General features: G+C 40.8%; 1 protein-coding gene across 3 annotated transcripts in view; it reads left to right on the top strand.

Moving 5' to 3' along the window:
- SYNE1 (spectrin repeat containing nuclear envelope protein 1) overlaps positions 1-13,671 on the top strand; it is a 474,926-nt gene that overhangs the window by 300,486 nt on the left and 160,769 nt on the right. For all 3 annotated transcript variants that reach the window (XM_043457157.1, XM_043457156.1, XM_043457158.1), the window contains 4 exons: positions 2,596-2,790; positions 3,898-4,038; positions 11,013-11,180; positions 11,460-11,621. In XM_043457157.1, coding sequence (XP_043313092.1) covers positions 2,596-2,790; positions 3,898-4,038; positions 11,013-11,180; positions 11,460-11,621 — 666 coding nt within the window. The remainder of the gene's footprint in view (positions 1-2,595; positions 2,791-3,897; positions 4,039-11,012; positions 11,181-11,459; positions 11,622-13,671) is intronic.

Below are 13,671 nucleotides of genomic sequence, written 5' to 3'. Positions count from 1 at the left end.
CACAGGAAGGAAAGTGCTGTGGAGGGCTGTAGGTGGGGGGGCGTGTTGGGGAACCTGATTTATAACAGAGAATTCTGGGAGAATGTTTTTTCCTGTTTTTTCTGTCTGTTTTTAATGGATTTTCATCTTGAGGTAAGGCTAGTTTCCATGTACTTAATTTTAACTCGTAAAGATAACTAATCATTTGTTCATTTCTAGGGAATTCACATTTTTTTCCTGTAATTTTTAAAATGTTACATTTAATTTGAAAAAAAAAAAAGTGATCCTGTCACTTTAAAGCATAGGAGAGACTCTCAGACCTGCTTTCCATGTGACTCGGAAGGCATACTCCTGGGCGCAGGTGGTTGCCCAGAGGGCACCTTCCCTTAGAGCAGCCACTGTACCCGAGTTCCGACCTGTACACTCATCCCCTGTCGTGATCTTCAGAAACATTCAGTTAAAACTACACATACCTATGCTTCCTGAGCATGGAGAACACATTAACCCATGCATGCTCCATTTTAATTTAGTGAATTTGACCCCCAACCCACAAAGCTCCTGGGATATTGGCAGGTTTCTTCTTACAGAAGAAAGTTCTAGAGACCTATTTCTTCAGGGAGTCTCATGGACTAATGATAAAAGGTAGACTTTCATAGGCCTAATAAATCAAAACCTTTTGGAGCCTAGACCAGAACTGCATTGCCAACAAGCAACTCAGAGGAGTTTTATACCCAATAATTTGAGAACATTGATTTAGAAAATGGGCATCTGCTCTCAGCGTGCTGAGCAGGGTACTGCCGTAGGGGATGTGACCATCCCTGTGGGCACGAATGGTGGAAGGACTGAGGTGGAAGGACTCTGCTTCTCCCAGAGTCAGTTCTACCGGATGGGCAGCCATGGTATGAAGGCTCAGTGGAGTATATGAGGGAAATTTTCACGAATGTACAAAATTTTAGCTGAAAACAGAATTCAAGGAGTCCAGTAAGCTGGTAGATGACTTTCAAACCAACATGTTTACTAGTTATTATAGAGTATTTGTATGTTAGGTACTAAAGCAGATGTGATAAATAGCTATTTAATCATTTTAAAAATCCTATTAGGGGAATTTCCTGGCAGTCTGGTGGCTAGGACTTGGTGCTTTTAATGCGGCCTGGGTTCAGTCCAGGGAACTAAGATCCATCAAGTTGTGTGGCTTGCCAAAAAAAAAAAAAAAATCCTATTAGGTTTAACTAAGTATCTGCAACCCTGAAAGGTAAAGAAGTGATGATTTCTACTTTTTAAATCCTAGATTAAAAAATTCCTGTACTTCCTACTAGAAGTCAAGAAAACAGGCTGCTAGCTGAATTCTGGATTGTTTTCCCTTACACAACCTTACACACCGACACAGTCGGTTTTGGTTGGGAGGGGAAACGCAAAATGACAGCCATCACAAAATGGTGTGTTTGTGTGTTCATATACATATACACATGTATGTATATACACATGTATCATTCTGTGTTATTTTGTTTCTGAACTTCAAGTTCAAAGCTCTGGTTTGAATGTCAAGTTCAAAGCTCTCATTTGAGTGTATACACATACTGTGTCATTTTAAAGACTCACAAAATGTGTACTGTACAAACACTAAATGACAGCTTTTCAAGTGAAGAAGCCAAATAAAAGGAAAAGAAAAAAAGCAGAGATTTTGTACTTTTAAGATTAATATTTTTGTTTACATGAATGTAAAAAAAAATGAATGCTTACATGTTCATTTTTTAATCTTTGAAGTAAAGAAAGTATAAAGTTAACATTTTAGGATTACCATTTTAGATTATTAATACTATAATATTAGTTTTTTAAGAGCTATGTGCTCTTCAGAATATATTTTCAATAAATTTAAAACCTATATCTCTCAAAACAATGTTTTTTGACCAACAAAGGAAATCAAAAGACATTAAAATTTAACAGAACTTCAAGTTCAAAGCTCTAGTTTGAGGCATCAGAAACATTAGAGGCATAATGGAGTGCATGAGGGAAAATTTCACGAATGCACAAAATTTTCTTTGGGGAGTAAAATGCATCAAAAATACGGGTTTCCTAAGTAGTCTTTAGCTTATCTGCAAAAAACAACTCGCCAGGGTCACAGGAATTCAGGAGCAGTTTACTTTATGACTCGTCTGTCACAAGTGACTGCTCTGTTTGACCTATTCGAGATGGTAAGAACCGAGCATTGCATTTTTGGCAGTTTTAGTCATCACATGACCTAATTTCCATGGCATGAACCATCTGGCAATTTCAGATTCCTCAGGCATTTCAAAGAAAGTTGCCAGTCCCTAACGTTACCCAAATGCCAGTCCAGCCCCGAGCATCTCCGGGATTAGAATCCTGGCCGCCCGGCTCCGCGCCTCCCGCCGCGCGGTCCCCACCGCCCCTCCCGGCCCCGCCGCGCTGTGGGCTGGCTCGGGGCGCGCGGCAGGCAGGCTCGGCGCTCGCAGCGTCCACATCCTGCCTCCCCGCCGCTCGGTCTGGCGCGGCTCTGATTTCATTGGCCAGCCCCGGAGGAAGATGAACGCTGCTAGCTCGGTTTCCTTCTGATGCTGCTGTGACACCCGGAGGCGGGGGGGGGAAATGTTTCCTCAGGAGCTGGCTCAGAAAATCAAGGGCTACCAGGAGCAGATCGCCTCTTTGAACTCCAAGTGCAAGATGCTGACCATGAAAGCCAAGCACGCCACCATGCTGCTGACGGTGACCGAGGTGGAGGGGCTGGCGGAGGGCACGGAGGACTTGGACGGGGAGCTCCTCCCCGCCACCTCGGCCCACCCCTCTGTGGTCATGGTGAGTAAGGGTCAAGGCCGGCTTGCCAGGGCGCTCCCTTCCTACTGCCTCCTGGCTCGTGGCTAAAGCTCCTCTGGGGGGCTTGGTACTAGGGATCTTGCAGATAAGAACTGAGGAACAGTCCCCTTAACTCTCTGACTGCATTTGGGCCGAGGCCAGTCTTTGACACTGTAAACAGTGGCAGTTGAAACGAAGCTGTTTGTTTGAGACTCGTGAATTACTTAACGTGCTGAAGGTCAGCCCTGCATTTGTTTATAATTTAGCAATAATGCTTAGAGGCTCTGAGCGTCAAAAAAAATTCCTTTGCACAGTTTTTTAGTTTTCTGGGGGAATGGGAGAATCACGCTACACATATTTGTGTGTGTGTGTGTTTCCTGCTAACACGCTGGGTGACTAGGTGTGTTTGCCTATTTTGTTGTATAAATGTTTCATAACATATCGAAGAAAAGCTGTTATTAGAAGAATAAGATAATAGAAAATCCAGTGGTTAACTTTAGATCAAGATAAATTCTATTCACTTCTTTTTTTTTTAATTCCATTCACTTCTATCTGCAATGTTATTTCCCCCATCACTGTGCATCTAAAATGAGTTCATTATCTTCTTAATTCATTGTTTTCCAGCACTTATATTTTCACACATATGTACTGTGTCTTCAGTAGTGTATAACCAAACCTGACCCCTTTTTGTGATATATTACTTTGGGTGCATTTATCTCGCTGGAATATTGGGAATTTGAAATACCTACAAAAGACCAAGCTTTAATTCATAGACCCTTCTCTCATTTGTATGATTTGTGATTTTTGATAGTTATGTATAAAGATACAAACAGTCAAGAAAAGGAACATAAGTTAAAGAAATATTTAATCGACAATGAAACTCCATAATGTGACTTGTATCCCCTACCCATGTTTGTTTTACAGTGGCCCCTAGCGTCATAGTCACTTGAGGACAAAACTTGCAAATAGTCACACAGAATGTGTATATCAATTGAGATCTCAGTAACTCTGACTTCTGTTGTGTGGTTATCACTGTTTTGACTGGTGCCTGGGCAGGTGTTTTGCTAACATAACTAACCGATTTCCTTTGGGCCGCGTTCTGTGTGACAGATGACTGCAGGTCGCTGTCACACTTTGCTGTCACCTGTCACTGAGGAATCTGGGGAGGAGGGAACCAACAGTGAGATCTCCTCTCCGCCGGCTTGTCGTTCCCCTTCACCTGTGGCTCATACAGACGCCTCTGTTAACCAGGTACTGCCCCCTTGGCGTTCCTCTAGCCCAGATCTCTGAATGGATGCAGGACTCCATTCTCTGTTCTTATCAGATTGTGGGTATGAATCGTAGACTTTGAGAATCACACCATTGGGTGTGACACTTGCATAAACTGTGATTATCATGTGAGACCCATGCTGGCTTAACCTACCATCTCTCCTGGGCTACTGAGATGAGATGAGCAAAAATTAGGTCACAGAAACAAGAGCTGCAGAAGGGCCTGTTTTAAGGCATTATGGCTTTAGCATCTAACAGCTGTTTGTAATGGACTACTGCATCCTAATAGAAAATGAAATGTTCATGTCACCTTTGTAAAATAACATGATTTTATTGCTGTTGTTAACATTCATTGAGCAAAGTTTTGACACTTGCCAGCTCGGATTTTGAAGATGGAAAATTTATCTTCACTATATTATAATATAACAAAGACTTCTTCATTATTTACTAATTGCCAACCAATTTAAAGGCCGTCTGTCAGTATACACATTAGTGCCTAACTAGATATGTGTTTTGAGTTTTCTTATCTGTCGATAACCTTAAGTTTTATTTTCTATAAGATGGGGACAACAGCTTCTTGTTATGAGGTGTCTTTTTAGTGTACATTCCATTTAATATAGATTATACTAAATTAAATATCTCAAAATTTTTTCATGAAAAATATTGCATAGAAATCAAAAGGATTTTTTACAATAATCAAAATTGTTTAATGCATATTGAATAATGCTTTCTTTTTTTCTTTAGCCAAAGAGCAAAAAAAATTTTTTAATTGCTTTACTATGAAATTACTTGTGTTCAAAAAGCTGAAATTTACTATCAAGGAAGAAGCATTGACCAGAGCAAATGTTCTGTAAGCTATATTACAAACCAATCATATTATTTTATTTTAAAGCAGAAGCATTCAGAATAGGATTTCTGTGATATAGAGAGCCCGCCTCCCTCCAAACAAGGAAAAGAAAGCAATGAAATCTTTCGATAAAACAATTCTCTTGGTAAAAATCTATGGAGCTCTGAGAAAGATATCAGTTCATTCATTATCAGCTAGCTAGCTTGCTTGGCGTGAAATCTTGTGCTAGGATTCAGAGATATAACAGAGGGCAGATCAGCAGTGGCCCCTGCTTTCAAGCGCCTTATAATTGAGTGAGAAAAGTGGCCTTAGGTTGAATAATAACAAAAGTGTTAGGGGAAATTTTAAAAAAGGAGAAGTTCACAGTGTTCAGGAGGATTTCAGAAACTGTTTTCTAAATTCTGATTTTAAAATAGGAATTACTCATTCTTTGATGATGTGTTCTGAATCATAGAAATATGGCTAGAGTCAGCTTTTTATTGTGTAAGAGAATGTATCCTATACGGTGGGCTTAATGTTCTTAAAATTTTCAAATTGAACAATGAACACTGACCGTTGGACTCACACTGGAAAGAATATCCCTTTTCTAAAATTATACATCTCAGTGCTGCACCATATGAAGTGTCCTTCCTTGGACACGTGAAAGTCTTCTGTAAATGATACAATACGCAAGCATTTTCATTACAGTTGCTTTACCTGTCAAGCTCAATCAAATCTCCAAATCATGAGCAAAATTGTGCTTTGTCTTAATCCCATTTTGACCCCCCTCCCAAATCACAGGAAAACTTTAATTTAAACTTTAATATTAACCTGACATAGTATTATATGGTCTTGCAAATTAGGGGGAAAAGATCTTTATTTCATTCATGTCAGACAACTTTACTCGCAGGAAGTTGTTAAAAAGCAAGAGTTATGCTTTGGTGTTATTCAAACAAATTGACCCCGTCATTCCAGCCACATGCAATTCTCGTCGAGTGATGTAAGTCAGAGGAAAATGAACAAATACTGCAACATGGCCAGTGATGCCTGCATTTACAAAACTTTCTCTTGAAGCTGAGGAAAGCATTTAGAATTCCCATAAGTTCCAGTTTGCAGACTCAAAACACTGCACAGAATGTACACAGCTGTTTCAAAGGAGGGCCAAATATAACTGCTTTCTAAAATCGCAGCTGTTAACAAAAAGACTGTATGCTTGCTACTTCTGTAAGTAGATCTCCATTATATAACTAACTGATCTCCCCACCGTCAGGGTGTTCTGTCTCTGACAGTAGTTATTAGCTGAAATGTGATAGCGGTTTAGTTTACTTGACGAGAGAAATAATGAGGTATCCCCAGACTTTGCTGCAGGATTCTTGATCCTATTAAAAGCAAGCCGAGACCTGGGCTCCTCCTCGGAAGAGTTGAGGGAAGTAGAAGTTTGAAAAGAGCAGTATTGTAGTGGGTAGAATCCCTGTCTCCAGTTTAAAAGCTGGGGATGGATCCCACGTCTTCTGCTAAGCAGCATGAACCTGGAAAGTCCCTCATTTATAATGGGAAGCAGAGCTACTTAATTCACCACATTGTGAAAGCTTTAGACTGGAAAAGGAATCAAAATGTAGCAGTTTCCAATTTTAGAAGTCTAAGATTCCTTAGGAATCTGCTAGATAATAACTCCTTTAATGTAGACATGTAACCAACAAGAGATACTTCTAGGGGTGATTCCTCACTATAACAAATATTTAGTAGTTACTTATAGAACTGATCAATTTATTTTATTAAATCTATGTAGTCCTCAAATAGATGCAAATTATTAATCTATAAAAGGTGATATTTTCAAATTATTTTAAGAAATTTGAGACACACACAGAAGCCAGAAGACAGATTTTTTTGTAACAAATTTATTTTATTTTATTTCTTTGGGCCTTCATTGTTTATAATAGAGTATTTAAAATTTTTACATCAACACAACTTTTTGCTTTTCCTTGTGGACACGCATAATACTATTAATACCATCCATGTAAGCAAAATAATAGAGTTTAAAGAAGTGGTTTTAGAGAACATCCCTTGTGGTCAGTGGTTAACACTCTGCATTTCCAATGCAGAGGATATAGCTTTGATCCCTGGTTGAGGAGGTAAGAAGATCCTATATGCCATGCAATGCAGCAAAAAAAAAAAAAGTGCTTTTATGTATACAATTTTTTATGAATGTATATGTTATTGTTGCATAGTTGCTAAGAAGTATCCCTTTGCGACCCCATGGACTGTGGCCCGCCAGGCTCCTCTGTCTATGGGATTCTCTACTGGAGTGGCTTGCCATTTTCTTCTGCAGGGAATCTTCCTGACCCAGGGATTGAATCCGAGTCTCCTGCATTCCAAGCAGATTCTTTATCACTGAGCCACCAAGGAAGTCCAATGACTTTGTATACCTGCCTGTTACTTGCAAAAACACTCCATGGTATGCTCAGATTCAGACACGTCCACAGTTTTTAAGGAGCTCATCGTCTGTGTGAGGGCAAACACGTGGTAGACCATGCAGTGGGACAAGTGCTGTGAGGGTGGGAAGCAGAATGTGAAGGAAGGACAGAGGGTAAGTACCTAAACAAGGCTGGAGTTCAGGGGGTCGGGGACTCCCCCCTTTAGTTTAACCAGGTACAGGTGGAGTGCTCTAGAGTGAGGAGAAGTCATTCAGACAGAAAGAAGCACACATAGGAAGTTTTTTCAGGCAGCAGGAAGGAAAATGCCCCAGCAAAGCAACTGCAAATAACGTCAGTATAATGGGAGAAGCATAGATTTGGAGAAGGAGATGGGAGGAGAAATGAAGCTGGGGGGGATATAGGAAACACACCCTGATGCCACAGAAAAGAATCTAAACTTTGTCCAGGAGCTAATAGTTAACCACTGAAGGAATTAAACTAGAAGCTCTGAACAGAAGTGAGCTTTAGAACAGATTCTTCAGTATCGGTGTAGACAGGAGGATGGTAATGGACAAATCTAGAGCCAGGGAAGCGAGTGAGGGACAAAAGTTTACTCAGGCTGGTGTCTGGTCCAGTCATTCAGACTGATGACTGATCACCAGTCATTTACTGGTGATGTAAATGACAGAAACAGCCCGGGGGACTGTGGGGCCCTGACAGAGCCTCCCCACGTGAACTAGGCAGACTTTCCTCTCTTAGAATTACTGTGTGCGTGTGAATGCGTCTGTCTTACCTGTCTTCTGGTTTGCAGGGGAATCCATGAATCAGGGTTCTTACCAAAGCTCCCTTTCTGGTTGAAGAGAAATTCGAAACAATTTAGAACACTGTAAATACATGCAGGCTAGAGGCAACCTGCAGGCTGCCAGTTTGCAACCTGAGAGTTAGGAAGTTGTCACTGTAACATGAACTTGAACCTGTGCTGGGCCAAAGGTATAGAACTTCATCCTCACATCCTCCCAAGTGAGGTGATTAGAAAGATGGATAAAACTTCATCCATTCATTGAAAGATGGACAAAATGTCATCATTTTTCCTAAATCCATTTCTTATCCTCCATGTGGTTTTTTGGTTTGTCTGTTTTGTTTTTTCAAGTATTGAGTTTGAAGAGACTATGGGATCAACTTGTACAATTCATTATGTGAGTCTGGAGCTCATAAACACAGCAATGTTTGAGTCCACAAAACAAAAGAGAAAGACCGAATGATGAGAGAGATAGAGGAGAACAGAAAGGTTAAAAGGAAAGTCTTTTCCAAGAAGGGATGATCAGTGGTACTGAATTCCAGTGAGAAACCAGGCAAGAGAAGATTCGAAAAGTAATCATTTTATATCACAGAAAACAGCCACTGATGATTATGGCCAGAGCACTTTTAGTGGAGTCACTAGAATTAAGGCTCAGTTGGGTATTTAGAAGTGGACAGGAGAACATATTAAGTGTAAACTACCATCTTCAGAAACTGAATTATGAAGCAAAAGGGAGAAAGCGATGGTTATAAACGTGTGCAAATTGTATTTGTATGTAATGAGTCATTATGTTATGATTTGTAGAACTTTCTAATATATGATACTCTAAAAGAAAAAAAAACAAAGAAGGCTGTGTGTAGGTGTTTTCAGACATAAAGGACTTATTTATATGCTAAGGGGAAAGTCAGTGGAGATGGAGTAGATATTAATGAACCGAAATCCTTGAGAAAGGGAAGGTGGATGAGATTGCAGAGGTAGGTAAGAGGGTTATCTTTGCTCAAGAGGGCTAGAAAGAGTGAAATAGAGGTGAGTCTGAATATAGACAGACCTTTGAAAATTTGAGAATTTGGAGAAATATCCCAATTTGTGTGTGTGTGTGTGCACATGTGTGCACACACACATGCATTCTCTAAGGAAAAGTTGGATTGAGTCATAGTTGGGGTTTTCCAAGTGGTCGAAGCAAAAGTTAAAGGGGCAAAGGAAACACAGCTGTTGGCAAGAAAAGGGTTTACATCACTTAGTCAGAAATATACTCAGGGTGAATCAGTTCAGTGATGACAGCCTATCATGTTCAAGGAGGGTAAGTGGGCAAGGATGGATGGATATAAGGTTGTCAGGGACTGGAAAATACCAAGATGATTTGCTTGAGATGAGTGACAGGGTTAGGGATGAAAAGGAACTAGTCACCATGCTTCAGTGTCATCAATAAATGTGGAGGACTTACCTGAGGCCTCAGCAATAAGAAGAAGATGGTAGAAGGTCTCATGGCCACTCAGATATCACTTTATTTAATCCTCGAATCCACCCAGGGTTGTGCAGATGAGGGAGTCCATGCACAAGATGTGAGTGACTTGCTCTAATTCTATGGTGGTGGTGGTGGTTTAGTCACTCAGTTGTGTCAGATTCTTGTGACCCCGTGGACTGTAGCCCACCAGGCTCCTCTGTCCATGGGATTCTCCAGGCAAGAATACTGGAGTGGGTTGCCAGTTCCTTCTCTGGGGATCCCCCTGACCCAGGAATCGAAGCTGAGTCTCCTGCATTGCAGGCAGATGATTTACTAACTGAGCTATGAGGATCCAATTCTCTAACTACTTAGGAGGTGAATTTCACCTGGGGTCTCAGGTGTCCTGACTCCTCCAGTGTCAGACTCCTGTCTGAACTCATTCTACTATATGACCCTGCTTCTGCCCTAGTATTGACCGCAAGACACCAGGCTCCTTCCTGCTGTTGCCTTGGTTCTTCCCAGGCATCTGGGGCCCTCAGTACTTTCTACCAAGACATTATCATCAATAAGGCTCAGGTTTTTAATCTTAAACAGTACAACTGTGAAATTGTGAACTTTATAATAGCATTTTCCACAATATAAACAGTACTCCCCACTTCAATTTCTATAAATATATACACAACCATGAAAACAATTAAAAGCATATGAATTATGTATATTGATAGTAAATTCTATTATCAATACTAATAAAATATGTCATGTTACTTATTGCCCAAGAAATAAAAAATTCAAAAGCCTCCTATTTCAGCATCCACTTTGTTTCTTGTGTTCTTCCAGGAATTGAATAGAAGAAAACCTCTTTATTATTTGTTTCTTAGAGTAGTTTTAACCTCCCCATTACATTTCCCCTTATTAAATATTAATATATTTATAATTTAAGTAACATTTATTAACATGTTTAATTAAGACATATTTAAATAACATATCTAAGATATTTAAATTAATATCTGTGAATAAAGAACTCAAATATTGAAAATCTGGCTATACCCGAGAAACAACTTTTCAGAGTTTGAAATGTATTTAAATCAAAGGTTTTTAAAAATTATTCAAAACTGATCAACATATTAATCAACATTTCAGGAAACACATCATTTAGATTCTCCTTTTTTTCTGATTGATCAGTCTTGAAGTGTGTATACCAGTTAAATTCTTTGTATTTTAATTTTGCCAAATATAAAATAGGAATGAGTTTTGGCAACTTGAAATATTGGTAAATTGCTTTTTATATGAATTAAAATTTGAAAGCAACTACAATGTGCTTTGATATGACCTTCTTATCACAGGAGTTTACTAACTTTGATGGTTGTAGCCCCCAGGGCCAGGTATGAATCCTAAAACTTTCCTCTGCGTGACAAGCACAGTGACCCAAGTTTTGTCTTCCTCTTGAATCTAACACGTGCCTTGCTCCCACAGGACATCGCTTATTACCAAGCCTTGTCTCCTGAGAGGTTACAGACCGATGCTGCCAAGGTCCCCCCCAGCACGTTGCCACCCCAAGAGCTGTATGAACCGGGACTGGAGCCGTCTGCCACTGCAAAGCTGGACGATTTGCAGCGCTCTTGGGAAACCTTAAAGAATGTGGTAAGTCTGCCAAATGTGGGGTTATTTAGCCCACGAGACAGAGGAGCCTGGCAGGCTGCAGTCCTGGGTCGCAAAGAGTCGGACACAACTGAGCACACACGCAAGACGCCAGATTTCCTTAGTGATTGTCTTATGAAATAAATGCCTAATATTTACACATCTCATGTACAGTTGAATAGCCTCTGTTGAGTCACAGAGGTAAAGCGGTGAGGAAAGAAATATCGTAATCTAGAAGATAAGGGGTGGGAAACGTTTGGTAATATCCCTTTTCTTCTTTAGATCAGCGAGAAGCAGCGCACACTCTATGAAGCCTTGGAACGCCAGCAGAAGTACCAGGACTCCCTCCAGTCCATCTCCACGAAAATGGAGGCCATCGAGATGAAACTCAGTGAGAGTCCAGAGCAGGGCAGGAGTCCCGAGAGCCAGATGGCCGAACATCAGGTAAGAATAGCCATGGCTTCAGCTTCCTGCTTGATCAAACTGGTGCACCCTTATTTATGACTGACTGGTCAAGCCGGACATAAGAGAGCAGGCTGGCATATTTCACTGTATCAGCTGTTACAGAGTCAGCAAGATTCCAAGTGGTGGTTTTGTTTCCATCATTGCTTCAGGGAGGGATCTAAGAGGGGAAGAAAGAAATTCAGGCCTTGATGTTGCTTTTTCACCTTTATTATTACATAAACTGTCTTTCCTTATTGTTGCCACATTATTTTTATTTCGTTTTAAACTATTATCATAAGAATAAAAGGCACCCCTTTTATTTATAACATCTACCCTCTCTAGGTATTGTTTTGTTTTTTTTTAATTAATGAATGTATTCTTTTTGGCTGCACTGCCCAGCCTGTGGGATCTCAGTTTCCCAACCAGGGATCAAACCCATGCCCCCTGCAGTGGAAGCACAGAGTCCTAGCCACTGGACTTCCAGTGAGTTGTTTAAAGAAACTTAGCCATGTGTCCCTGGAGGAGGGCATGGCAATGCACTTCAGTATTCTTGCCTGGAGGATCCTATGGACAGAGAAGCCTGGCAGGCTACAGTCTTTGGGGTTGCAAAGAGTCAGACACGACTGAGCAACTGAGTGCGTCCCCAGTACCTTCTTATCACTTAGAATATCTCTGAGACTTCAGTGGGCAAAGAAGCAGTTGAAGAAGAAGGGTTTCCAAGTTATAATCCTGCGGTTGTCCCGAACTTGAATCATTTATTAAAACGTACACTGGGAAAAAAAATAAAGGTACACTGGACGATGCTTCAGCTTTAGGTGAGAAAAGATGATTACGTTAACTTAGCTCAACTGCTGTTAGAAATGCATCACTTTAAAATGCCTGCTAAGTGCATAGGTTACGGTCTGGTTAATGCTTTAGCAACATTATCGGGTTACTATTAATGCACAAGCAGGTGTAACTGGGCCCAAGACACTGAGGCGTGCAGTCACCTAAATATCCAATCACTGTGGTACAGGAAAATGCTGCCTGCCCCTGACCAGATCTCAGAAGCATATGACAGCCCTATCAAAGGCAGAGGAAATGAGAGCTACTTTTAGATGCTAATTTAGAGCTATGAAAGCATGATATATGTGTCTATCAAATAATGACTGGGAAATTTGTCAGCTCTAAGAATGAAATTTTGTACTCTGTCTTTACTTAATATCTTTATAGTTTTGGAACCCACAGTAACCTTGGAATACATTGCCTGTTTATATGTATAGTCCAAGATAAAATTGTACTATTTTTACAATAAAGGGCCTTGAAGTATTAACACAAAAGTGAAAACATTTCATCTAGAGACAGCATTGAGAAATAGTGGTTTCAGGATTTTGACACTCTTGTAGCTTCTTAAGATAGACATCAGAGTGTACAGCATCCATCTTTATAGGCCTTGTTTTGGTAAAATGACGGTCTGTGGGTCTTCCTGCTATCTTAAAGTCACTCACAGTCCATTTGGCTTGGGGAGGGTGCTATAAAAATATGAAATTAAAACTAACCTTTGTTTACTTGGATGAAGCTGATCACAAGGACAGTCAGGGACTGAGGTCTGTGTTACTACCATGCTGCGTTCCCCTGAGCACCACAGTCCTTTTTAACTGATACCTCGGTTTTGTGATTGTGAACATCCAGTTCACTGTCACCAGGGGGGCTCTCCGGGTGGCCCCAGTGTGCTTCCCGGGGCTCTGTCTGCCCCCCACCCTCTCGAACCCTTCACTGTACCTGTAGTAGCAGGTACAGCAGAGAACACCCGTGCATTTGATTACGGCTTCTTTTAAGCAACCAAAAAGGATTGGGGAGTTTTCCAGGTGGTGCTAGTGGTAAAGAACCTGATTGCCAATGCAGGTAGACGTAAGAGACATGGGTTGCATCCTTGGGTCAGGAAGATCCCTTGGAGGATGGCGTGGCAACCCATTCTAGTATTCTTGCCTGGAGAATCCCATGGACAGAGGAGCCTGGAAGGCTGCAGTCCATAGGGTTGCAGAGTCAGACATGACTGAAGCAACTTGGC

Source organism: Cervus canadensis, chromosome 33 (assembly GCF_019320065.1).
Source record: "Cervus canadensis isolate Bull #8, Minnesota chromosome 33, ASM1932006v1, whole genome shotgun sequence".
In the NCBI taxonomy this organism is placed as follows: Eukaryota; Metazoa; Chordata; class Mammalia; order Artiodactyla; family Cervidae; genus Cervus; species Cervus canadensis.
The sequence above is the reverse complement of the archived record's forward strand: the minus strand, read 5'-3'. Positions and strand labels throughout refer to the sequence as shown.